The 27,661-nt window shown below is 43.1% G+C and overlaps 1 protein-coding gene across 1 annotated transcript in view; it reads right to left on the bottom strand.

Annotated features, from left to right (window-relative positions):
• DNAJC3 (DnaJ heat shock protein family (Hsp40) member C3) overlaps window positions 1-27,243 on the bottom strand; it is a 59,084-nt gene extending 31,841 nt beyond the window's left edge. The window contains exons 1-2 of the mRNA XM_052650277.1: window positions 27,112-27,243; window positions 6,347-6,457 (exon numbers count right to left, since the gene is read on the bottom strand). Coding sequence (XP_052506237.1) covers window positions 6,347-6,457; window positions 27,112-27,193 — 193 coding nt within the window. The 5' untranslated portion in view covers window positions 27,194-27,243. The remainder of the gene's footprint in view (window positions 1-6,346; window positions 6,458-27,111) is intronic.
• Window positions 27,244-27,661: the final 418 nt, after the last annotated feature.

Below are 27,661 nucleotides of genomic sequence, written 5' to 3'. Positions count from 1 at the left end.
TGTACACCTGTGGTTGATTCATGTCACTGTGTGGCAAAAACCACCACAATATTGAAAAGTAATTAGCCTCCAATTTAAATTAATTAATTAAAAAAAACTTTTCATTCTTGCTCTCAGCTAACCCAACTCTATCCCTTCATTCATTCAAACTTTTACTCAGCCCCACCAGAGACTAAAATAGTAATAATAATAACAACAGTAAAATAGTACCTATCCTTAAGAAGTTTACAATCTTCTGCACTGGATTGTGACCTTCGGCAAGTCACTAAAATATTCTTTGCTCCCTTTTGAGTAAATGTCAAAAGGAATGTTCATCCCCTTTTCACAAGTTTAAATTCAATGAGAAAGCACCACAATATGTTTAAGTACCAAATTAATGCACCCATGGATTTAGCAAAATTATGTTAAGTGTGATACTGGTTTTCTTACCAAGCAGTTGAAGAAATCTATCATTTCATTCATGTCTACCATTTAATCCACCACTTTAGACATTCATTCATGCCAGATATACCTAAGACATTCTGCAAGGTCTACCAAAGAAATGTTTCAGCCCCTAGTGTTACTGTCCACGTTAAGACCATGCTGCAGAGATGAGAGGCAGCGCATCCTCACTGCAGGAACCTGCACTGCGCTTTCTTAAGGATAAAATCTCAAAACAAAACCTGTGTCTGACTACTCCATAAAACTGAAACAGAGGCGAAACTTCCCTGGTGGTCCAGTGGTTAAGAATCGGGCTTTCAATGCACAGGATGTGGGTCTGACCCCTCATCGGGGAACTAAGATCCCATATGTCACAGAGCAACTAAGCCTGCGGGCCCAGTGAAGACCCCATGTGTCCCCAGCTGAGACCTGATGCAGCCAAATCAATCAATAAATTTTTTTTTTAAGTGAAATAGATGCAACTATTTCAGAAGACTATTTAAAAAGTGACACCAACACCCAAACAGTTCCAAATCTTAAAACTCCTGCCAAAAAATATCTATATGCCAGATGCAAAAACCACATCACCAACAGAGCTGTACTATAGTTATCTGTGCTGCTACTGAGTTTTAATACATAAACATTTTTCTGTGTAAAAATGCATTTATAAAATACACCATGCATAAGTAATTTTCAAAATGTAAACCACATAATTTTTCAAAAATGAAAATGAGAAAAGGATGCCACAACCATAAATACTGTCAGCTATAACATAACAAAAAATGATGCATTGATACACCCGATGCCACTACCCAAATTATATTACAAACTCTAACATCAATTTCTAATCACAGGAAAAGTTGAAAAGATAAAGTACATTATGAAATTTAGAAGTCTGGAAGCATAAACATTTAATGAATTTTTTTATAAAGTCAGTTTAAAGCAGTGTCCTAAATTATGGGTGATATTTTAGAACTATGGACAGAGGTTTCTGACACTATACAGGAGGCAGTGATCAAGACCATGCCCAAGAAAAAGAAATGCAAAAAGGCAAAATGGTTGTCTGAGGAGGGCTTACAAATAGCTGTGAAATGAAGAGAAGCACAAGGCAAAGGAGAAAAGGAAAGATATACTCATTTGAATGCAGAGTTCTAAAGAATAGCAAGGAGAGATAATAAAGCCTTCTTCAGTCATCAGTGCAAAGAAATAGAGGCAAACAATAGAATGGGAAAGACCAGAGATCTTGAGATCTCTTCAAGAAAATTAGAGATACCAAGGCAACATTTCATGCAAAGATGGACTCAATAAAGGACAGAAATGGTAGGGACCTAACAGAAGCAGAAGATATTAAGAAGAGGTGGCAAGAATACAAAGAAGAACTGAACAAAAAAGATCTTCATGACTCAGATAACCATGATGGTGTGATCACTCACCTAGAGCCAGACATCCTGGAATGAGAAATCAAGTGGGCCTTAGGAAGCATCACTACAAACAAACCTGCTGCTACTGCTGCTAAGTCGCTTCAGTCGTGTCCGACTCTGCGCGACCCCAGAGACAGCAGCCCACCAGGCTCCACCATCCCTGAGATTCTCCAGGCAAGAACACTGGAGTGGGTTGCCATTTCCTTCTCCAATGCATGAAAGTGAAAAGTCAAAGTGAAGTCGCTCAGTTGTGTCCGACTCTTAGCGACCCCATGGACTGCAGCCCACCAGGCTGCTCCTTCCATGGGATTTTCCAGGCAAGAGTACTGGAGTGGGGTGCCATTGCCTTCTCCACAAACAAAGCTAGTGGAGGTGATAGAATTCCAGTTGAGCTATTTCAAATCCTAAAAGATGAAGCTGTGAAAGTGCTGCACTCAGTATGTCAGCAAATTTGGAAAACTCAGCAGTGGGCACAGGATTGGAAAAGGTCAGTTTTCATGCCAACCCCAAAGAAAGGCAATGCCAAAGAATGCTCAAACTACTGCACAATTGCACTCCTCCCACATGCTAGCAAAGTAATGCTCAAAATTCTCCAAGCCAGGCTTCAATAGTACGTGAACCATGAACTTTCAGATGTTCAAGCTGAACTTTCAGACGTTCAAGATGTTCAAGGCAGAGGGACCAAAGATCAAATTGCCAACATCAAAAAAGCAAGACAGTTCAATAAAAACATCTACTTCTGCTTTATTGACTATGCCAAAGCCTCTGACTGTGTGGATCACAACGAACTGTGGAAAATTCTTAAAGAGATGGGAATATCAGACCACTTGACCTGCCTCCTGAGAAATCTGTATGCAGGTCAAGAAGCAACAGTTACAACCGGACACAGAACAACAGACTGGTTCCAAATCAGAAAAGGAGTATGTTAAGGCTGTATATTGTCACCCTGCTTATTTAACTTGTATGCAGAGTACACAATGAGAAACACTGGGATGAATAAAGCACAAGCTGGAATCAAGATTGCTGGGAGAAATATCAATAACCTCAGATATGCAGATGACACCACCCTTATGGCAGAAAGTGAAGATGAACTAAAGAGCCTCTTGACCAAAGTGAAAGAGGAGAGTGAAAAAGTTGGCTTAAAACTCAACATTCAAAACTAAGACCATGGCATCTGGTCCCATCACTTCATAGAAAATTGATGGGAAACAATGGAAACAATGACAGACTTTATTTTCTCCACAATCACTGCAGCCATGAAATCAAAAGATGTTTGCTCCTTGGAAGAAAAACTATGGCCAACCTAGACAGCATTTTAAAAAGCAGAGACATTACTGTGCAAGGCTATGGTTTTTCCAGTAGTCATGTATGGATGTGAGAGTTGGACTACAAAGAAAGCTGAGCGCCGAAGAATTGATGCTTTTGAACCGTGGTGATGGAGAAGACTCTTGAGAGTCCCTTGGACTGCAAGGAGATTCAACCAGTCCATCCTAAAGGAGATCAGTCCTGAGTGTTCATTGGAAGGACTGATGCTGAAACTCCACTACTTTGGCCACCTGATGCAAAGAACTGACTCATTTGAAAAGACCCTGAAGCTGGGAAAGATTGGAGATGGGAGGACAAGAGGACAACAGAGGACGAGTAGGTTGGATGGCATCACCGACTCAGTAGACATGATTCCGAGTAAGAAGCTGGTGATGGACAGGGAAGCCTGGCACGCTGCAGTCCATGGGGTCACAAAGAGTCGGACACGACTGAGTAACTAAACTGAACTAAAATTCTGGGTGGTATTTTACCACACACACAATAAAAATTGTACCTTTTACAGTGGCACAGCTCTTCAATCTTTTGATCTACAACAGTAACTACAGTAACTGCACAACTTGCTGGTCTAAAAGTCAGGAGACCCAGACTAACTCACTGTTTACAAGAGACTCTCACTAACCCCCTGGTTATCTGAAGCAGTGAACATGGCCACACTAAATCTGATGTTTGGTAAATAAGATACCTGAAATAGAAGACCTACAGCTCTTTTCTCATCAACAAACACCTCTTAAAAAGATTCAACAGGCCATGATACCACATCACCCCATCCCAATCTACTATATATTCCCATCAACTATAATTTAAACTCTACTTTCTATGGTTAATTATAAAACATCAGTGTTTTATATAAACTAAAATGATGATTGTCTCAAAACATACAGGTCTTCCTCAAATTATGGGAAGTGTACCATTTGAGAATCACTGCTACTTGCCACATTACCATGAAGAGGACATTTCTATTCAAATTCTGAATGCATTAGCAGTGTCTCACTTTCTCCCTTTCTGAATTTCACAAATAAATTACCATGTTTTAGCGTTACTAATTTATGTCTTTCAGTGTAGACAATAAGTATTTTATTGGGTATTTTTGGGGAAGAGCCATCTGTGGAATCCTTGTAGGGTAGTGAAGCTAAAGAAAAATAGGCAGTCATTTTAAACGACATTAACAATATGCCATGGCCCTTAATGTTCCAATTTTTTTGTGAGATTAACTAAAGCAAATAATAAAGTACAAAATGAGTAGATGTACATGTTTCTGCAACTATTCTCACAGTAGCAAGAAAGAATATATTTTTAAGACTTGCATTATCTAAGGCAGTAGCTGCCACACTGCAGCACTGGAGACAACTCAGATCAGCGGGGAAGTGCGGGCTTGGGAGACCCGGCCACACAGCACAGGCCGCCAGCGAAAAGGAACGAGTGCGAGCGGCCATGCCAACCACCTGTGACTTCCCAAGGCCAGCTCATCATCAAAAGTGCACATAATTAAGAAAACCCTATTAACATACTAACTCTGTCTTTAGAAAAGCCTTAATTTTCAAAGACACAATATTTCTATATACCTTACACATGTGATCATCCCCTATTTTCAAAGAAATCTTTATACACAGTTCTCTCATCTAGTCTTCACAGAATGCCCTTTTTGAGTGGCAGGGTAAAAACTGCTGGGAACATGCAGGTCACTTCTAATTTAAGCCTGCATTTTCTTACATAACTTCACCAATGTCACAGAATAATCAAGTGTCAAAGCTATGATTAAAATCTGGGTTTCCTAATATTCCAGAGAGTTAGTAACATCAGTAATAAAAATCTAAAAAGCATGAAGAAAAACATCATCACCAAGCCAAAACCTAACTACTTCTTGCTTATACAGTAAATTACAATAGAGTAATTCTTTCAGTGAGCAGAACTGTATCTGATTGAAATTACATCACTCCTTACTCTGCAGGTTGACTTGTCACTCTTCAGCATCCCAAATAAAGGTGAGACCATGTAAGTAAATTAAAAAGGAATGAAGAGTATCAATGTCAAAAAGCTGATACAGTGACTCATAAGAAAACCCTTAAGACCTCATTCACACCCTATTAACATGTATTCTGGTCATCTCATCTCTCACAGTCCTGTAAGATTAAACTGTCTACAAAGACAGTTGATGCTCCAGGCAGACACAAGCAAGCAATAAAAAGTAACAGATTAAGGGGCAGAGGGAGTCTAACCAACAATGAACAGGCAATGAACTGCAGGATTCCCCCAAAGACCTCCAAGTAACTATCACATCATTGCTCTCAAATCTTCAAGAAAATTAAACTGTTATTCAGTGAAATCTGTTTCAGAAGGCAGAAAAATATATACAGTACCTCCGTACCTGCAGGTTCTGCAACCACAGATATAAATATCTGGGAAAAAATTTTCTCAGAGCTATTCACAGCTATTCACAGAGCATCTGCATTACATTTACATAGTATTTGCACTATATTATAAGTAACCTAGGGATGATTCAAGTATACAGGAGGATGTGTGTGGATTACATCCAAATACTACATCATTTTATATGAGGGACTTGAGTATCCACAGATCTTGGCATCCAAGGGGGTCCTGGAAGCAACCCCCTGAGGCTATCTAGGGATGACTATTAAGTCTCGATTACATTGAAAATTTTCTCATGCTCAGTCAGTTCAGTTCAGTCGCTCAGTCATGTCCAACTCTTTGCGACCCCATGAATTGCAGCACGCCAGACCTCCCTGTCCATCACCAACTCCCAGAGTTCACTCAGACTCACGTCCATCGGGTCAGTGATGCCATCCAGCCATCTCATCCTCGGTCATCCCCTTCTCCTCCTGCCCCCAATCCCTCCCAGCATCAGGGTCTTTTCCAATGAGTCAACTCTTCGCATGAGACGGCCAAAGTACTGGAGTTTCAGCTTTAGCATCATTCCCTCCAAAGAAATCCCAGGGCTGATCTCCTTCAGAATGGACTGGTTGCATCTCCTTGCAGTCCAAGGGACTCTCAAGTGTTGTGTATTTACTTTATTAATCTATTTCACCCAGAATCCTGTAAACATTTTAAAATACTTTACTTAAACCATAAATACTATTTATTTTAAACGTTATCCCAAAAAAGAGCTACCAAATCAGAATTCACAAGACAGCCACTTCGTGTCTTGACTCCAAGATACAAACCTACTGCAGCATGAAACTGAGATAAAGCGTCCGCGAGCTGTCCAGCTGCGAGGAGCTTCTTGCCCAATTCGAGATGTTTCTCAACATCTGCATTTACTCCACATTCAGCACCTAAAAACAAACAAACAAAAAAATAACTAATTAACTTTCCATGAACCACAAGTGAACTCTCACTAATACAAAGTTAAAAATATAGTTGTCTGCTTCAGTCATCTACTCAGATGAAAAAAGTCACAGGAGCTGAAAAGTGAGCTAAAGAAAGCAACAATCAAGTACAGGGCTTCATTTTACAGTGTATAAGCCACCCGAAAATATACCTGCATTAACCTCATCAGTCCAAAGAACATACCTACTCTACAAAATACAAGGAAAACTGGGTAACACAGTAAGTAGCAAAAATACTTAAACTTTTTTGGGCAACAACAACAAAATTAGAACTGCTCTGTTTAACTAGAATCTCACTTTAATGAATATTAGAATCCACTGTAATAATCAAGAACTTATTGAGCAACTACAGGGCACCAGGCACTGTTCTACATATTTGGGATAAGTGAGCGAAGCAAACAAAAACCTCAGTCACTCGTGGCACCTGACGTTACAGCAGCAAGAGTCAGACTTAAGTATGGGAGGTGAAAAGGCGAGCTGCCTGGGTGGAGGGTCAGGAGCAGTGGGGCTTTCAGTGTCAAACAAGGTGGTCACGGGCCTCCCTGAGCAAAGACCTGCCTGAAGAAAGTGAGGACTCACCATGCAGGTATCTAGCTAGGAAAAGTTTGCCAAGAAGGACAACCACCTAGTGCGAAGGCCCTGGGGTCAGATGCCTACCAGGTTGTGTTCCAGAAACAGCAGGGAGGGCTGGATGACCACCACAGAGCCAACGAGGGAGATGACAAATGAGATGGGGTCAGAGTAGTAGAGGCGCCTGACTATGTTCAGCTTTGGTTTCACTCTGAGCAAAATGGGGACCTACTGGGGAGCTGGGAGTAGACAGCAGCATCTGACCGACAGGCCGATAATCAACCGACGTGCCGCCTCTCAGCTCCGCATCCGTCCTCCAGTACGGACTGTAATAAGGGACTGGGGTGGGTAAGCATTTCTCTACACTGAGCACAGGTTGGGCTTTGACAGTAAAGGGCGCTGAAGGAAGCTCCCCTCCTGGTTCCTGTGGCTGCCGTTCCTTTCTTCTGGCCCCTGCCGCGTGGTGTGCAGGGGGCCCACCTCCAGAGGGGCCCTGTCCTAGCCACGCATTCAGGGTCCAGTCCCTCGGCCACCTGGAGCCTCGGTCACACATGACTGCCCACGAGGACACCACACACCTGAGAAGGTGGCTTCTTGCTTCCCCAGCTGCTGTGGACCAGCTCTAGCCCCGGCAACTAAGCAAACTTTTCTATCAACAAATGGGCTGCAACTGCACTGTCTCCAATGAGGTCTGCACCCCAGCCTTGGGGAGGGGACCCCTCCAGGCTGGCCCTTCCCTGGGGACTGCCTCTCGGTCCTGGACTACCCTGCAGAGTTCCTTTGACACCATTACAGTCGCCCTCCTTCATAACAGTTCTTCACATTAAACTTCCTCTTTTAAAATAACCACGAGGTTTCTGTCTCCTGAAGAGAACCAGACTTTCATACACAATTGGTATTGGGAGTGATTCCAAGACACAGAGCCACAAAAATGGGATTTAAGGATTGGTTTGGTCATGCCCTTGAGCTTGAGCGCTGTTGCTGAATTCTGTGTCCATGAGAAATGAGTCAGTAATTTATAGCAGGTATAGAATTAATTAATGAAGATATCATTTGCAGTTGACATGCCACAAACTGAGGCACATGGCTGGGAAACCCACGTGGCTGCTGCACTTGACCGTAATGGCAGTAATGATGAAATTAAGGACTGTGGGGTGACTCCTTGGAGCACACCAGAGTACTTAAAGAGGGAAGAAAAGCTCAGGGCTAACTCCTAGCTGAGAGAGTCCATGGTAGCCCCTAAAACAAACTCTTCATTTTTTGTAGCCATAGAGATGATTTAGCTGGAAATCAAACACAAAATTTAATTTTCAGGATCACTAGATTAAAACAATAGTTGAATTCAGAGTCTCTCCAAGTCTCTCCTAAGGTATCTAGAACATATTAGTAAAGAATGGGACCCTCAAACTTAAAATGGAGACATCTGGTTGTAACCTACATGAAATGGACCAATTTAACCTCCAAGTCCTTCTGAGCCTGCCTTACCCATAGAAGCAGCTTGCCATCCACGGTCAGTGCACTCAGCCTTCCACCGCTTAAAATTCCAAGGACAACCACTCAGGGCAGAAGCCATGAAAGGGGATGCTCACTCAGACACACCTAACCACTCCGGATGTCACCAGGCAGGTATATGTACTGTGACCTGAAGAAAACAATTTACTACTTAATGCTCTGTCGTTACCTACGTGGGAAGGGAATCTGAAAAGATGGGAGATATGTATAACTGAGTCACTCTGATGTAGAGCAGAAACTAACAACATTGTAAAGCAAAGATACTCCAATAAAAAATTGTAAAAAAAAAAAAAAAAGAAAGAAAGAAAAAGAAAAAATAGTTTATACACCAAAAGAATTGCAAGACTTTGCTGATAAACTAGCAGAAACTCATGGAACATGCATGGGAATGGGTTGTAAAGGTTTATATTAAGAAGAGTAGAATATAATACTGTATCTGGTTTCATTAACTGATGTGTGCCCACTTTCTAGAATAGAGGTCAGCAAACTGCTTCTGTAAATAAAATTCTACTGGAACATAGTCACGCCCCTTCACTGTACCTGGCTTAATGCTGCTTTCATGCTATAATGCAAAGTTGAGTAGTTTTGACAAAAACCACATAGCCCACCAAACTTAAAGACAACTATAATATATTGAGAAAAGTCTTCTGTCAAAATTATCTTAAATTTTTCTCAGTACTTACAGTTAAAAGTCTCAGCTACATGGAAAATCCTTATATTGGCTAATATGCATTGAACATTATGCATTTATTAACCTATTTCAACCAGAATTGGTCAATATTTTTAAATTTTATTTAAACAGCAAATAATATTTATTTTAAATGCTATCCCCAAAAGGGATTATACAATTAGAATTCACTAAGATGGTTGCTGAGTGTTTTGGTTCCAAGATACAAACCTCTTGCAGCATGAAGCTGAGATAAAGCAGCAGCGAGCTGCCCAGCTGCAGGGAGTTTCTGATCAAGGAGAAATGGGCTCTGCTGCTACGGTGGCAAAGAGGGGTACCCCTGGACCCTAGGGGACTCTCTGGGGCCTTAGTCCTTCCGTGCCCAACACTAAAGATTAATTTAAAACTATAGCAACCAAAAAACAGGGCAATTGAGCACTCAGACCCTTCAGAAATGAGGGTTTCAGTTACACCATCAGGTGAAGAAGCCAGAGGAGCGGAGGTTCCAGCAGAAGGCACGAGAAGTATGGGACAGGAAGTTAACAAAGGATGCCATATATATCAACTATGACCTCATGACTAATTACAGACTCAAGACTGCGGTGGCTTTGCACATGTTCTCTCTGCTTGTTTATACGCATCTGTTTATTTGTATATATATAGTCAAGCCTCACAATTCAGATTGTGTCTCAGAATTTGCCCACTCACTAAAATTAATTTGTAACCCCCTAAAACTCATTTGTAATCTCCAAACTAATATTCAAGGCCCCCTGGCGGTCATTTGAGGACATGTATATGTGCAGAATGGGGACATACTTGGGACAGGTGAAGAGCATGTTCTGAGCTGAAGTCAAACAAGGGGATTCTCCATCCTGTGTCACCTCTCATGTTATAAACAACTGTTCTCTATCATTTTTTTCCTTCTTTTTCATTGATTTCACTGTTTAAAACTGTCCCCCAAGCACAGTACTTCCTAATGTTCCTAAACGCAAGAGACCGTACTGGGCCTTTCAAAAAAATACGTTTGGGGAATTCCCTAGTCGTCCAGTGGTTAAGACTCTGAGCTTCCACTGTCAGGGATGTGGGTTCAATCCCTCCCTGGTAGGGGAACTAAGGTCCTGCAAGCTGTACAGCCCAAGCAAAACACTTTCAAGAAAAGAAAACATGTTTGCCAAATAAGCTTCATTCAGACATGAATGATGACGCTGCTGGCCATGAATTCAATGTTAGCCAATTATATTAAACAAGGTATTTTTAAACAGAAAGTCACACACAACAAGGTTAGGTTTTGATCGGTTGACAAACATATAGTGACCTGAGGCCTTGCAGGATCCTAAGCCCAAATTTTCTCCCACATGCAGTGGTTCAATATTTGCCAATTCAACATTCATAATGACATACGGAGTATAACCACCATGAATACAGAAAATCGACTGTACTAACCAGATTTTGTCCAGTTTCCATTTTTCTTTTATTTACAAGCTGTTGAAATTAACTTTACAATTTAGTTTTTCTATAACTAAGTACCGAACAGGGCAGTGGTAATGCACACAGTGACTGTTGAAAACATATCTTCTCAACCAGGATACAGGTGAGCGTTTCTTCACTTACAAGAAGAGCTGCACCTTGTTAGGTAGAAGATAGACTCTTTTTGTTGTTCTACAGTTCAAATGCATGGAGAAGGTGCATATGGAAACTAAATGCCACAGCATTTCTCTTTCACAATGAACGTGATGTTAAGCTTTTCAGTGTGCTAAGGAGCCACTGCAGGGAAAACACTCTGAACAGTCATCACTTGAGAGGGTGGGAGACAGGACTGGGAAGGAGCAGAAAGAAGTCTCTGGGACGCTGAGAGTGTTCCAGCCCTGACGGAGGCGAGGGTTACATGAGCACATGCAGTTAGCAAAATCCAGCAAATATGTATTTACAATGGACATTTTATCATATACAAATTTTACCCCTGCAAAAAACAAATACTAATGATACACATCTTAAAGTATTTGGGGACAAGTGCACTGATGTTATTTTGAAAATTATTTTTTCAAAAGGATTAATGGATAGAAAAATGCCCAAATAGATATGCATTAAAAGCATGTGTAGTAATTACATCAATAGTAGAATTTAAGTGATAGGTACAGGACTGTACACAATAAAATTGTTTCAACTTCGCAACATGTTTAATAATAAAATGTTGGAAAAGCATACGACACAGTAAGTGTTAGGATGGAATGAATACACAAAGGGCTCTGAGAGGGCACAAGCAGAGGCACCTAGCACCTACAGTTAAAACCAAATAAAATTTAAAATTCAATTTGTCAGTCTCACTACTCATAGCGTAAATGTCGCTTAGCTAATGGCGAGTGTGTGGGACAGTAAGGGTGATAGAGAACATTTCCCAGCATCACAGAAAGTTCTCCTGGACAGTGCTGGGTTGGGGGGACACGGTGTTCCCGGAGGTCTCCCCTGAAGGACAAGTGAGAAGGATGGACCTATGTACCAAGCCTGAAGAGGGAATCCAGCATTCCAAACACAAAGAACATCGTATCTTTATAAAAGCCAAGAACTCAAGATTAATGAGGCTTTCAAGAACTCAAAGTCCAGTACTGCAGCCAGCTCTCCTCTCCACCATGCCTTCGTTACTGACTGGGTCTTTCTCACTACTTTCTCTTACTTTCTCTGCTAGAAGATGCCAGTAAACAGCCAAAAGGAAAGAGGGAAATCAATAAAGTCCCAGTGACAGTAACTCAGGTAACACGATGCTGACTAGACCATGGAGTACCAGCAGCGGAAACAGACACAGCGCAGAGAAAAAATACGAGAGAGGAAAAGGCTACCCGCGACTTAGGTCAACTGTCTGGACAGGGGCCAAGTGAAGAAAGAGGAGTCCAGGAAGACAGCCAGAGCAACCTATCTCAACAACTACCTGCCATTCCAATCATCAAAAGCTAGTGAATTTCTGATTTCACCTAATGCAGCCAAAAGCCAAATGAAATACACTTTACCTTATTCTTCACCCTACTAATCAAGGTAGCTCTTCATATGCCCAGTCTGCATTTTCTGGGTTTCTGTGTAGTGTTTTATTACACTGGTTGCCTTCTGGAGCCCTCTAAATAAGGAAGGAAGGAAGAAGGAAAAAAGAGAAGGAAGGAGGAAACCTTAGATTGGTGGTCTCAAAAACTCAGGGTCCTAAAGCTATAATTCAAAGAGATAAAATGTACCCCTATGTTTACAGCAGCACTAATCACAATAACCAAGACATGGAAACAATCTAAATCTCCCTCGACAGATGAGCGGATAAAGAAGATGTGGTCCATATACACGATGGAGTACTGCTCAGCCATGAAAAAGAACGGACTAATGCCGTCTGCAGCAGCATGCATGGACCTTGAGATTATCAAACTGAGTGCAGTCAGTCAGAAAGACAAATACCATACACTCAAATGTGGAACCTAAAATACGACACAAATGAACAACAGACTCACAGGGGTAGAGAGCAGACTTGCAGTGGCCAAGGGGGACAGATGGCCTGGAATTCTGGGATTACCATTTTATATATAAAATGGCTAAACAAAAAGGCCCACTGTGTAGCACAGAGGACTATATTCAATATCTTGTGATAAACCATAAAAGCATATGAAAAAGAATGTGTATTTATACAAATATATGTATGTATAACTGGCTCGCTGGGCTGTAGAGCAGAAACTAATACAATATTGTAAATCAAGTATACTTCAATACAATAAATTAAAAGAAAAAACAAAACTCGGGGTCCTACAAAGTCCTACTTGTTTGGGGGCAATAATGTAAAAACGTCTAACCTATTTAAGAGTATGTGGATATAATCTGGAGAAATTAGTTGGGAGTTTTCAGTGAACTAGGAAAGCATTTTAAAATGAAGACACAGGCTCCTAACCTGTATCTTCAGATAAAGTCAGTATGCCATATAGATTTAGAAACTGATTATATTCAGAATGTGAGAGTCAACTGTAGTTTCACCTAATTCCATATCATATCCAAAAATACAACCTGCTTTTCATAATGAAGATTATGGAAATTAACATTTTACTTAACAGACGTTACTGAACACTGTGTATAAAATTGCAACCTTAACAGAAATGAATAAGAAAGCAACGAGGAGACTCCTACAGGCTTTAGCTTTATGAGAACTCCCTAGCCTACAGGGCAATCACTGACTCTGGAGAGAGGCTATTTTCCAGCATCATGTTGGAGTTTCCACCGGACTGCCTTCAAAATAATCTTGGGGAGGAGGATGAAAGCATAGACAAAATACATCCACCAGGTGCTGGTAATTTTTGAAGTAGGGTGACAAGACACAGCCATGAAAGGAAAAGACGCTTGCTCCTTAGAAGAAAAGCTATGACCAGCCTTGACCGCATATTAAAAAGCAGAGACATTATTTTGCCGACAAAGGTCCGTCTAGTCAAAGCTATGGTTTTTCCAGTAGTCATGTATGGATGTGAGAGGTGGACTACAAAGAAAGCTGAGCGCTGAAGAACTGATGCTTTTGAACTGTGGTGTTGGAGAAGACTCTTGAGAATCCCTTGGACTGCAAGGAGATCCAACCAGTCCATCCTAAAGGAGATCAGTCCTGAATATTCATTGGAAGGACTGATGCTGAAGCTAAACTCCACTACTTTGGCCACGTAATGCGAAGAGCTGACTCACTGGAAAAGACCCTGATGCTGGGAAAGACTGAAGGCGGGAGGAGAAGGGGACAACAGAGGATGTGATGGTTGGATGGCATCACCAACTCGATGGACGTGAGTTTGAGTAATCTCCAGGAGTTGGTGATGGACAGGGAAGCCTGGCATGCTGCAGTCCATGGGGTCGCAGAGAGTCAGACATGACTGAGCGACTGAACTGAACTGACAGGACACAGTGGTACATGATACTATTCTCTATACTTTGGTGTATTTTTAAGATTTTCCAAGAACAAAATTTAACTTAAATCCTTTCAATGAAGAAATGACTTGCTGATAGAAATTACCTCTTACATTAAAAAAAAATTTTTTTTGAAGAAAGTGGTCCATAGGAAATAGAAAAAAGCAGTCACCTACTAAGCACATGAGCCTACCTCCCAATAGGCTCAAATTCTAGAAATGACAAGGTTTATTTAAGGAGATACATGCATAACCTCACTGAAAAACAAAATTCTTTATTAAGAAGAAGAGGGCCATCTAAAAAACAGAAATTTTGGAAAAATTCTCAAAACATAAAGCGGACAGGATGAGACTGGTGGGCAAAATCATATCCAAACACCTTCTCAGGAGAGGTATGCCGTGGAGGCAGCTGCAGCTCTCTGGGGGGCTCACAGCTGAAACCAGGGAAAGGAAGGAAGGGGTCCTGGAGACTTCTCAGCCTCCAGACAGGCAGTCAGCCTTCTCTCACAATCAGAATTCAAAGACCGGCAACAAGCAATTCTGAAAAACAAAGATGAGCATTAAAAACCTATCCTTATGAAACCAATACCAAACAAGAGAATTACGGAACCAAAATTGGTGGAGCTAATAGGAAAAACATTCCAAAAATGAAGATAACTGACATCCTTACAGACCCAGAGGACGCAACATACATTAAAACACAGCCCAGTGTCCACGCAGACCGCTCCAGCAGTGGGGAGGCCGTGGAATAAAGACAGACAAGCAAGTCATTCCTGCCAGAGGAAAGGAAGCGGTGCTTAATATAGTGCTTAGGAGTCAAATAACTCCTCCCTGAGTTAAAACATAAAAGGCAGGAGAGCAGTCCTAAATGACAGAAAGCCTCCAGCATGCCAAAATATGATCAGGCAAGTAGTACAAAACAAGTGCAGAGGGCTTGGGCAGGACCAAGCTCAACTTTAAGGCATCAAGAAGAGGCTCCCGGCCGGCAGGATGGGTCCCACTTAGCCTTGCAGGCTATGGTAAGAAATCTGGATTTTACTCCAAGAGCAAAGGGACATCATTGGATGGGTTTCAGCAAGGAACTGACGATCTGATTTACATTTTAAAAAGATCACTTTGGCTGGCCATGTGGAAAACAGATTAGAGGCGGGCAGGAATGGAAAGAACTGTGGTGGTGTGAACCACGGACAGCAAGTTGTATTAGAGTAAACGTGTTCAGATTTCACTGATGCTTTAAAAAAGAGGATATAGTATATATTTCTGAATGGTTTAGTTTTTTTCTCTGGTAAAAATGTATTTATGTGCTTATACAATAAAAAGAAAACAAACTGAGCAATGTGCTTTGTTAAAGATGTACTGATTATCACTTGAAACTGAAAACTTTTAGAGAATATTTGTTAACACTAAAGACATATTTTATAACTAAGCAGCCGGTTAAGTCAAGGAAGAAGAGCAAAATAACCCTGTCTCAAATGTTTCTGTTAGACTGTAGTTCAAAGGTATAGCATTATAATCAAATACTGCAGGGAATATTTTTAGATGATATAGATTCTAAAACTGAAAGCAGTCCTTATCTTTCATAAACACTAAAATATTTATAAACGAAATGATGTCATGTAAAATGTTCTGAAATAATCCACAGGTACAGATGAAATAAGATTGGTCAGGGGTTGTTAATTGTTAACACGGGGAGATGAGTACAGGGAGGTTCATAATATGCCCCACCTTGGTAAATGTAGAAAATTTCACACAGTAAGGTTTTACTTTAAATCTTTTTTGGGCTTACTTGATAGCTCAGCTGGTAGATAATCCACCTGCAATGCAGGAGGCCTCGGTTTTCGATTCCTGGGTCGGGAAGACCCGCTGGAGAAGCGATAGGCTACCCACTCCAGCATTCTTGGGCTTCCCTTGTTGCTCAGCTGGTAAAGCATCTGCCTGCAATGCGGGGTACCTGGGTTCAATCCCTGGGTTGAGAAGATCCCCTGGAGAAGGGAAAGGCTAGCCACTCCAGTATTCTGGCCTGGAGAATTCTACTGACTAGAGTCCATGGGTTCGCAAAGAGTCGGACACAACTGAGCAACTTTCACTTACTTAAACCTTTTTAAGGGATAGGGGTAGGGAAATTAAAACAATTAAAGGCAGTTTATTTCGATTTTTAAAGGTAAATTCTAATATAAACTCTACCTCCACATAAACAATTACAGTTCCCAGTATAAAGTTTAAAAGACTGTGCATCACATGTACAAATGTGTGTACAGAACACACGTAAAAATGACACTAAAGAGACTGAACGAGGGATTGAGTAAGAACGGTGAAAATGCTGGGGCTGAACTCTCTAACCATCCAGTCTATTACAGCTGGCAAAATTAATTTCAAAGGCAAGCTGATGGATTTATCTATGTGCTCGCAACACGTAAAGGAAGCAGCCTTTCAATTATCAAGAAGATTTCAAACATCTCCCATTTAATTTTCTCAAAGGGACAATCAAATCAATGTACTCAGTAGAGGATTTCAGACTGCTGGAGGAAGTAAGAAATTTGGATAGGAGTTAAACTATTAGTCACAGTACTTTCCTTATCCAGTCATGAAAATGTCTAACAGGAAAGATGTAACACAGAAGGAAATTAAGAAATTTAAAAAAAAATGCTGAATATGTTCAGAATATCTATTTCACTTAATTTTCACAACAAACCTAGAAAGTAAACATCTTTCATACTTTGATAACTGAGGAATCTAAGGCTCAGAGAAGTCACCCAAGCTACCTGCAGACTCATGGTAACTGTCAGAACATGACTCAATTTCAAACCCTAGCTTATCTGCAGCACAACTCAGAAACCCTTCCGCCATATAAACCAGGCTAAGCTCTCTCTCCACAGTTGCTCAGCTTTGCATGCTTCACTCACCCAACCCATCATTTAACGGAACATTTTAACCACAATCTGTTCCAACCTCACAGGTAGACCCTGAGGTTTAGTGGGAGCCAAGAGTACACGTGCAAAGTTCTTTCAGCTGTTTATTCCAGATGCCTCAGGCCACACGTTCTACAGAGAGCCACTGCAGTTTCCCACTTCAACAGTGCTTGCCAGAGGCTGGGCCAAACCAGCACTGCCATCCCTCCCCATGGCACCCTGGAGGGTGCCTCGGCCACCTGCCGCGACGACCAAGTGCCCCTCACAGGTGTGCCCAAGCGACCACCAGGACTCCGGGGCCGCCATCAACTGCCAGATCCACCTGGCGCTCCTTGCCTCCTGCATCTCCCTGGCCGTGTCTTGCCGCTTTGATCCTGACGGTGTGGCTGCGAAGGATATGCCCAATATCTCCTTCAGCAGTCTCACGAGGACAGAGAATACGCTTAGACACTGATGAAGCTACAGACCAACGAGGAGGCTGAATCCCAAATTCTTCAGGGTATCAAGAAGCTAAACCAGGAGGACTCGGAGAGCAAGCCGGCGGAACACAACAGAACACGTGTTACTTCTGAAAAGCACCTGAGGGAAGGGCACAAGCTGGTTACTGACTAAACAATACCTGCTTGGGCTACTGCCCTGAGACTCATTACCTGAACGAGCAGATGAAATCCAAAGACCTGGGTGACCATGACACCAGTGTGCACAAGATGGGGCCCCGTGAATCTGGCACGGCAGAGGATCTCTCTGACAAGCACACCCTGGGGGACAGCGACCCTGAGAGCTGAGCCCCAGCCTGGCTTCCCACAGCCACAGGGCCACTTTCTCTGTCACTGAGGCCGTGCATGCATGTTGGGGTTACCGTGACCTTTTCTATAAGTTGGACCAAAACATCCACCTGGGCTCTTTCATTTGCGCTAGTCCTTCAAATAAAGCAATGAGGTGACCCTCCGAAAAGGTCAAGTTCCTCTCCAAACTAAGCTTCTCTTGCCTTCTATGATTGAAAAGGGTACCCAGCATTTCTTGTGCCTTTTACCTAAAACTCAGACCCTTATTATGTTACTATCTTATCTAACATCACTTCCATCTAGCAATGTGATAAGTAAATACGACTTCCTCTATAAAAATTTCAGTCTTCCAGGGAGAATTAATTATTATTCCCCCAGTGCACCTCGGTCACTTTTCCATAACAGAACTTGCCACAGTGTGTAAGTGGTGGCTGCAAAGCCCTTTTTCCCCCCAAAAGAGAGGGCATGCCTCCTAACTGGGGTATTTCCCCACCTTCCTCCAAGTCCAGCCCCCTGCTACGGCCAGAGAAATCCTCCCAAAATGCATTCCTAATAACAATTCTGCAGTGTTTGCACAGCACTGGCGAGATTCAGTCCAAGTCCCTTCAGATCTAAAGGCAAACAGGACCCTGCATGATCAGGTCCCTCATCTGGGTCCAGCCTCATCACCCCTCACTCTCAAGCGCTAAAGACTCTGCCTGCAATGTGGGAGACCTAGGTTCGATCCCTGGGTCGGGAAGATGCCCTGCAGTAGGGAATGGCAACCCACTCCAGTATTCTTGCCTGGAGAATTCCATGGACAGAGGAACCTGGTGGGCTTCAGTCCATGGGGTCGCAGAGTTGGACACGACTGAGCAACTGACACACACACACAGCACAGGGAACAGGCGGAACCTCCCTGAACACACCAGTTCTCACGATGCATCCCTTTCAACTTGCAGTTCCACAGAAATGCCTTCCTCACCTGCCCCCCTGGCAAAGTTCCCTCCTCCATCAGGATTCTGCCCTCAAACGCCAGTTCCCCTGTGAAACTTTCCCTAACTAATTCAGTGAGAAGGTGGGGACAGTTCCTCCTACACTGTGCATCCCTCCACTCACAAGCACAGGACTTCACTGCAATCCCCTAGCCTCAATAAGCTGACCCGCACAGCTGGCGTGCCAAGTCCCATACAGACCAAAAGCAAGCCCGAGAGGAGGAACTGTCTTTTCTTCTTTATATACCACTGAGTCCAGTACCTTGCACAAAGTAGGTACTCAATATTTATTGAATGAATGTAACTAAATTCCTTCTTTCTTAAATGTATTACAGTTCATCAATATAACAGAATCTAAGATACACAATAACAATTATAAAAATCAAACCCACCAAAGATTCATACAGACACTAATATGTTTCTTTAAAAATTGTAAATGTGGCTGCTTCTGCAGTATCTCAACTGTGCATTTTAAGCTATGGATAATTTTTATTCCTTTGCCACATCCTGGGAGACAGTGACAATGAGAGAGGCCTCCTACTTCTGAGATAAGACAACCAAACATCCTGGTGTCTCCTGAGCAGCATTAAACAAACCGGTTTCTCCACAGACAATAGTAAGCCAAATATACAGCATGGACGGGGAAAAGGTGAAGCAGCTAAGTCTTTTACTGAAGTTATAACAGTATTAGAGTCTGTCATATTTTTACAGAGCAAAAACAATTTTAAGAAACAAAGTTGAGGGCTTAAAACGTATGATGTGCTGAGAGTCACAACCAAGACTAGAACAACCAGACTGAAAAAATCAAGAACAAAAGGTCAGAGACGCTAAGGCTCAAGCCAAGGCCAGGTGGCAGAAGGGAAGCTAGCCCGGGGGGCTGTTCAGGCTGAAGCACGGAAGAGTGTCAGGGAGAAAGAGAACTTTAGGATCATTCTAAAACCGAACACAGGCAGGGAAAAAGAACATAATGCGGCGGGGGAAAAAAGTGCTGTCTGTAAAAGGTCCTATCTAAACCCAAGATCAGAGCAAGCCGGGGCAGAGAAAGGAGCCTCAAGACAGAAACACAGAGAACAGTGGAATCTGACTCTCTCCAAAGAGCAGGAAGTTCATTATCTTCACAATTCCACAGTCGAGTAAGGACCAATGACAAAACAGTTTTAATAAAAATACACTGAGCTGGAAATACACTGAGCTGGAACCCCTAGACCTTGCAAGCATCTCTTTCCAATCACCCTAACCTAACAACTGTTTTAGTATTCAAAGCCAAAAGCTCCCAGGTGGCACTAGTGGTAAAAAATCCACCTGCCAATATAGGAGACAGCAGAGACTCACGTTCGATCCCAGGGGCGGGAAGATTCCCCGGAGGAGGGAAGATCCCCTGGAGGAGGAAATGACAACCTGCTCCAGTATTCTGCTACAGTCCATGTTGCTGCAGAGAGGCGGACACAACTGAGCACATGCGCACACACACACACAGCCTGACTTACAACTGAGCACGTGCGTGCGCGCACACACACACAGACTTGAAAGGAAGACAAGGCTGAATTACGTAGCAAGTACATATGAACTATGTCTACACCAAAATCTTCCTGGGTAAACTAGGAAAATAACATCTGTTGTAACCACGTTTGCTCAATTCCAAAGGACTTTAGTCTTCGCTTTAGTTAAATGTGAAAGCATACATGTTGTGATGCGTTACCTTTTTCAATGAATTTCAGCTTGGAAAATCAGTTTAGAAGGATTCATATTAAAAAAAAAAAGTTAGAACAGTCAACCTCACTCATCCATTTTGAAAACACTTATTGCAAATCTACTCCATGTCAACATAGTTTAGGTACAGAGATAAGAGCACCTTCCATAAAGCTTATATTCTAGAGAGGCAGACAGACAAGAAATACAAATCAAGTAACTGAGGACAACAGTAAGTTTTATGAAGAAAACACAAAAAGGCAAAGGGAGGTTATTAACCGACCTAGAGCACGCTTCTTAAATAGTATGTCAGGGCTGAAATATGAACGCTCATTTGGAAAGCTGTTCTCTGAAACCTTCAGAGTATAGGAACAACAAGAATAAAGACACCTACATCAGAAATGAGCTGGGCATTTGGAAGTCAAGTTGATGTGGCAGGAGCCCAGTGAAAGAGACGATTAAGATAAAAAAGAGCTAAGTAAACAGGAGGAGTCAGATACGTAAGGCTTCGCAGGCTCTACAGTGTTGAGAAGAGAATAGAAGATGAGCATATAGCAGGAGAGACAGTAGCTAACGCAACACCTAACATCGAAGCCCAGCTTAAGACGGACGTTACAGCATGCTGGAGTGCTGATGTCAGTGAGCCAGCAGAGGAAGAAAGCGATGATACAGGAGAAAAACTGTAACTGTAGAAGCAGTATTTTCAGATGGTGACAGGAAATGGAATCCAGGGCATAAGTATAAAATTGGATTTTGCCAAGAGGAGGGATTTTTTTTTTCAATCATTAATGTTAAGAAAAGTAGCAGAATGGGTATAAATACAGATAGGCTACTAAATTCACAGGTAGAAAGAGGAAGAAACTGCCCTGTGATGGCTTTCATTCTCTCAATAAAGACAAAAAAGTCTCAAACAGCAGTCCCCAACCTTTTCAGCGCCAGGGACAGGTTTCCTAGAAGACAATTTTTCCACGGATAGGGTTGAGGAGGGAAGACAGTTTCAGGATGATTCAAGCTCACCACATTTATTGGGTACTTTATTTCTATTATCATCACATCAGCTTCACTTCAGATCAACAGGCATGAGATCCAGAGGCTGGGGACCCCTGATCACAAAGAATGAGGAAGAGGGACTTTCCTGGTGGTCCAGTGGCTAAGGCTCTGAGTTCCCAACGCAGGGGGTCTGGGTTCCATCCCTGGTCAGGGAACTAGATCCGGCATGCCACAACTAAGACCTCATGCAGCCAAAATAAAGACGGAGGAAGAAAAGAAAGGAGGATTTCAGCTGGAGATTTAAAGAAAGAAGAAAAAGTGTGAGATATGGACTTTCAAGAACACTAGGGAACTGTAGGAATTGTAGGGAGGAATGTTAGCAGTACTGAGTATGCACTGGAAATAGAGACTATAGGCTTAAATGAGACCTGCCAGCAAGGTTATCTTCATTTTTCTCCATCCATGATCAGCTCTGAGGTTCAACAAACCAGCTGGCCAGGTTGAATTTAAATCAGTTCAAATTTTGGCACGTGAATAAAACCAAAGATTACACGGACAAGAAAATTAAAGGGTGCTTCCAATGGACTGACTACAAGATGGATCAGGAAATCCACACTGAGCAAGTAGCAAGAGAACACAGATGCTTCACAAAACATGTGTTATATCCCCAAGTTGTCTATAAATGCAAAGACAAAAGGCAGAGTTCATGCAGTCATGTATCTCACCTATAAAGAACACTATGGTGAAGCCTCTGCTAACTGATTAAATCAGTCTTTGTATTCTAGAACTCTGAATAACACAAACTCATCAGATTTTTAAAACTTATCTTCAAAAATTTAAAAAGCAGCATCCCAAAGATCTTGAAAAATCAATTTATGGCTGACATGATGTTTTTGTTCTTAAGAGCAAATGACTGCGTTCCCATGATATTTCCATACAAAGAAAGATTAATAACTGGACAATAATCAAAGGAACACTATGGCAACAGAAATTAAACTTAACCACAATTCATTAACATCATATGGGAAAGTAAAGCCTATTGACTATTGGCCATCCCATTTCAGCACAACTCCCCCCATCCCACAGAAACTAAACTACTCCATTTCTGGGCACTTGCTCAGTAAGTGCTAACTAGTCAAGCGAATTGGGACCTGGACACTACTGCTAAAAGCCTATATCATTAGATGAACTTAAAATAATTTTCTAGAAGCTCTCTGAGAGTCTGCTAGAAAACTTAGTTTACAGGAGATCCCCCTTATTCTCAGGGAATACATTCCAAAATCCCCGTGGTTATCAAAACCACAGATAGTACTGAACCCTATATATACACTTAGGGCATCCCTGATAGCTCAATTGGTAAAGAATCCACCTGCAATGCAGGAGACCCTGGTTCAATTACTGAGTTAGGAAGAGCCGCTGGAGAAGGGATAGGCTACCCACTCCATTATTCTTCAGCTTCCCTTGTGGCTCAGCTGGTAAAGAATCTGCCCACAATGCAGGAGACCTGAGTTCGAGCCCTGGATCAGGAAGATACCCTGGAGAAGAGAAAGGCTACCCACTCCAGCATTCTGGCCTAGAGAATTCCATGGACTCTATAGTCCATGTGGTTGCAACGAGTCGGACATGACTGAGTGACTTTCACACACACACTATGAACACATTATATTTTCCTATTCATACGCACTTATCATTATGATAAGGTTGATTTATAAATTAGACACAGAGATCAACAATAGTAAAATAGAACAATTATAGCAATATACTATAATAAAAGATGTGAATGTTGCGCCCTCTTCTCAAAACATCTTATTGTACAAATGGAATGCCTTTTCCATCTTACCTGAGCACTTATCACAGACTGTGACCACAAACTCTGTCGGCTGAGGTGCAATGGCCAAACTAGCACAAATTAACTTTTTCCTTTTTCACAATTTCACAGATAGGAGATTGATTCTTAGCAACTTAGCATACAGTTTTGTTTTGTTTTTCTTTCCTTACTAAGACACAGACTTTTTTCACTTAAAGGCAGCAGTTTACAGCTTCTCTTGGCACATCCAAACTTCCAAATTGTCAGCATCTCTAGGTTTGCACTTTAGGGCCATTATTAAGTACAAGAAGGGTTACCTGAACACAAGCCCTGCAGTAGTGCTGATAATCCAGATGGCTACTAAGTGACAGGCTGGACACAGGGGACAAAGAGATGATTCATGGCCAGAGCAAGACCGCGTGAGATTTCATCATGCTATTCAGAAAGGTTTGCAATTTAAAACTTATGAATTGTTTATCTCTGGAATTTCCCATTTAATATTTTCACACCACAGTTTACCACAAGTAACCGAAACCAAGAAAAGAGAAACCACAGGTAAGGGGTAGGGGGTATATAAATTACTGAAAGTCCTTTGCTTTTGCTATTTATTATCTTCATATTTAAATAATGTCAAGAAAATCCTAGCGAGCACAGTGCGCATAAAAAGTATCACCATCTTTTGTAACCATTCTTTTCCCAGTGTCCAAAGAATATGGTTTTGTCAGGTCAGTTCAGTGAAATAAAGATAAACTGCGTACAGAAAGAATGCTAAGGAAGAAAGAGATAAAAGAAGGTTTGGTTCCCAGGTTATGTTCCCACTTAAATCACCAAATAGAACACACCATTAGCAGAGAATTAAAATAGCTCCTTATCTGTAACATAAGAATACTAAAGTAGATAATACAAAAGTTTTCCTTCTGCTCCAAAAATTCTATTCCTAAACTAGTGCTTCAGACTTCCTTTTTTCAAAGGCCTTTTTGAAAAGGGGTGCTAAAAGATTTAACCTTTCAATTCATGAGCCTATTAAATACTTCAATTCTCTGAATTACAATTAACAGAAAAGCCTAGGGGAAAAAATAAGTATTTTTAAATCAGACAAAACTAGGCCCCTAAGCTAATTATTGGGGACACTCTGCAATACAACTCTGTTTCATATTCACTCTTCTCATTCCTGTTCTGTTCCTTCTGTCTCCAAGCCTTGGGCTCAATAGTGGAATCAAGTAGTCCTAAATGCCTCCAGAAAGACTTAAGTTAGAAAACTCAGACACACAACTTACTTGGGAAAACTGGAGCTGACAGCTTGCTGTCAGAGGTTCTTTCCTATCTTTATATCTCCATCAAATAAAATAGATACCTGATTTACCCAACAGATACCTAATTTAACTCCACTGCATAACTCATTATACCAGTGATTCCTTTTTAGATATGCAAAATTTCAGGTCCCAGACTTACTGAATCAAGGACTTTGGGAGTGAGGCTCAGCCCTTTGTTTAAAAAGGAATCCAGGTGACCACACACTCAAGCTGGAGAACCACTGTATTAAAGATGTCAGGAAATTCTCTTCCTGTTCATTACTGCTGGTGGCAAACAAACAAATAAAAAGGCTGAATTTTCTCAGCTGCCACTACTTACAAGTGCTTGGGCCCACAGGATACCCTCAGCCACTTAACTTCTGTCTCCAGTCCACAAGCAAGATGAACTTTAGAGTCAAATAATGTAAGTTCAACTTATGTCTCTTAGAGTTAACAGCTATGTGACCTTATCCAAGCTAAATTCTTAGAGCCTCAGTTTCCTCATCTGGAGAGTAGAAACAACATCTTGTACCTCCATGAACAGGAGACAGCTTACAGAAAGGTGCCCAGGAGGGTGCCAGTCACTGTCAATAAGTTTAAGAACTTTTTCCTTTCTTCTCTACCACCTGGACCAAGTCCTGGCTACTTCACACAGACAATACCCTAAAGAAGACAGCACTTTGGCACCTCTTTGTGAAATGTCACCACACGTTCCACATTGGGTGAATAGCTCTTGGGTGAGATTTTCCTTCTGGAAAATACTACAAGATAGATATGAAGTGTTAAAGTCCTACAGAATCATATACAGAACAGTGATTCTAAAAAGACAGCCTATAAGCCAGTGGAAAAGGCAAATCTTACACAAGTGTACACCTGTGTGTCTTACACAAGTGTACACCTGTGTAACTTAAAATAATAACTCACATTAAGCAGAACATAGGCAACTTTCTCTTCAAAGTGAAGTATCAGTCCATCATTGGTGTCCAACTCTTTGCAATCCCAAGGACTGTAGCCCACCAGGCTTCTCTGTCCATGGAATTCTCCAGCCCAGGACACTGGAGTGGGTTGCCATTCCCTTCTCAAGGGTATCTTCCTGACTCAGGGATCAAACCCAGGTCTCCCGCACTACAGGCGGATTCTTTACTATCTGAGCCACCAAGGAAGCTCAACTTTCTCTTAAGTGGCCAAAATTAATTAATGCTAACTCGACATTAGTACTACACTTCATAGGGTAGAAGATATTTAACATTAAAATACGTAAAAGAAGTGGAATACATGACCTATCTTAAAGGTCATGGTCCAGGCATTCCAGTTCCAATTCCATATATTTTTCTGGGGCAGCCTCACTGTCAAATTCTTTTTCCCAATGTTGCCATGCCACATATTCTGCTTTCTGATTTAAAAAAAAAAATATGGTCCTCCAGAACACCGCCCCCCCCCCAAAAAAAAACAAAACGCTGCTATGAATAAGACCTAAAAATCGGAGAGTATTACTCCCTTTGTAAGCTGAAAATCTGGAGGGGATTTTACCAGAAACAATTCCTGCGTTCAGCTCCTCACTCCCTCTAATAGTCCAATATTAAACTGTTTAATTTGACCTCTGTGACTACTAGCCTGTACACGGGGCTGGAAACAGTGGAGTGCACGAGATAACTTCACTATACTCGAATATTCCGCAGGGTAACCACGCTTGGAGCATCAGATCAATGGGCAGTCGCGGCTTTCATTCTTACTCCTGTCCGCTGACAACTAAGACGGGACAACTCTCAGTTTCCTGTTCTGTTAAGAGCAGCCAACATGCCAAACTGTAGGACTGCAGTGAAAAATCAGCGTTCGTATCTTCTTAAAAGTGGATTCCCTACCACCCCACCCCCACCTCAGGGAACTCGTAAAAGGAAAGGTTGAGTGACACCAGACTGGAAACTGTAAAGCCACAAACTTTTAGTGCCTTGCCCGCCGGGAGCTTGAATTTCAGCAGCGGCTCCTTAACGCACCAAGTTAACAACTTCGAGACACAACCCAGAACAGAGTGGGGTGACGGTTACTCACTTCTAACATCCAACACGACACTGTCCCCTCCACCTCCTGGAACTCCAAAGCCAAAGCAGCCTCCCTTCGGGCCACCTTTACAGCCTCCTCCCAGCACCGCCGACCCGGAGCCCCCGGCGCCGATCGAGGGTCCCAAGCGAGGCCGCCCGGGTCTCCGCGCCCTAAGACTCCCCAGAAGTCGCCGCCCCGCTTCCCGCCTAGCCCACCGGCCCGGCTCCTCAGTCCATACCCGCGGTCCCGCGGCCCGCCGCCGCCCGCACCTCTCCCCCAGACAAACCCGGAACAGGGAGCCGGCCCCCGCCCCGGGGCGGGCTCGGGCCCAGGCCGGCGGCCGAGTCCCCGGCTCCCGCCCCGGCCGCCCCGAGACGCTCGGCGGGGAAGCGCCGGGAGGCCTGGCCGCCCCTGCACCCCACCCGGAGCGCGCCTCCTCCGGGCCGGGGCGGGACACGACTCACCTTCGTACTGCAGGTCCACCAGGACCAGCAGGAAGGGGAACACCGAGCCCAGCCGGCTGGTCACAGAGCCGGGGGCCACCATGTCCGAGAGCGCGGGCGCAGAGGAGGAGCAAAGCTGCGGGGCCCACCAGCCCCCGGCCGCGGCGCTCAGGCTGCAGCTGCGGCCGCCCGCCCGCCGTCCGCTCTCGCTCGGGCCTAAGGCGGCTGGCGCCCAGGGGAGGGAGGAGGCAGCGGCGGCGGCGGCGGCGGCGGGCGGGGCCCTGGCTACGCCACGCCCCCAGAGCCGCCACGGCCCAATCGCCTCCTTCCTGGCTGGGCTCCTACTGGGCTCGCCGGGATCGTGGTTCGCGCTGATAGGCCGCGGGGGCCGCCGCCCCGCCCCGTCTCTGATAGGGTAACGTGGAAGCACGAGACGAGGCTGCGTCCGCCGGTGGCGGAGCTGTCAGGAGCTCTAAACCGCCGCGGCCGGGCCGAGGGGAGGCGGCCCGGGGAGGCCTGTGTGGCGGCCGCCGAGTCCGCATGCGCAGGCCGCCCAGTTCTTTTTGGGTCG

The sequence above is a fragment of the Budorcas taxicolor genome, chromosome 12 (assembly GCF_023091745.1).
Source record: "Budorcas taxicolor isolate Tak-1 chromosome 12, Takin1.1, whole genome shotgun sequence".
Classification (NCBI taxonomy): Eukaryota; Metazoa; Chordata; class Mammalia; order Artiodactyla; family Bovidae; genus Budorcas; species Budorcas taxicolor.
The sequence above is the reverse complement of the archived record's forward strand: the minus strand, read 5'-3'. Positions and strand labels throughout refer to the sequence as shown.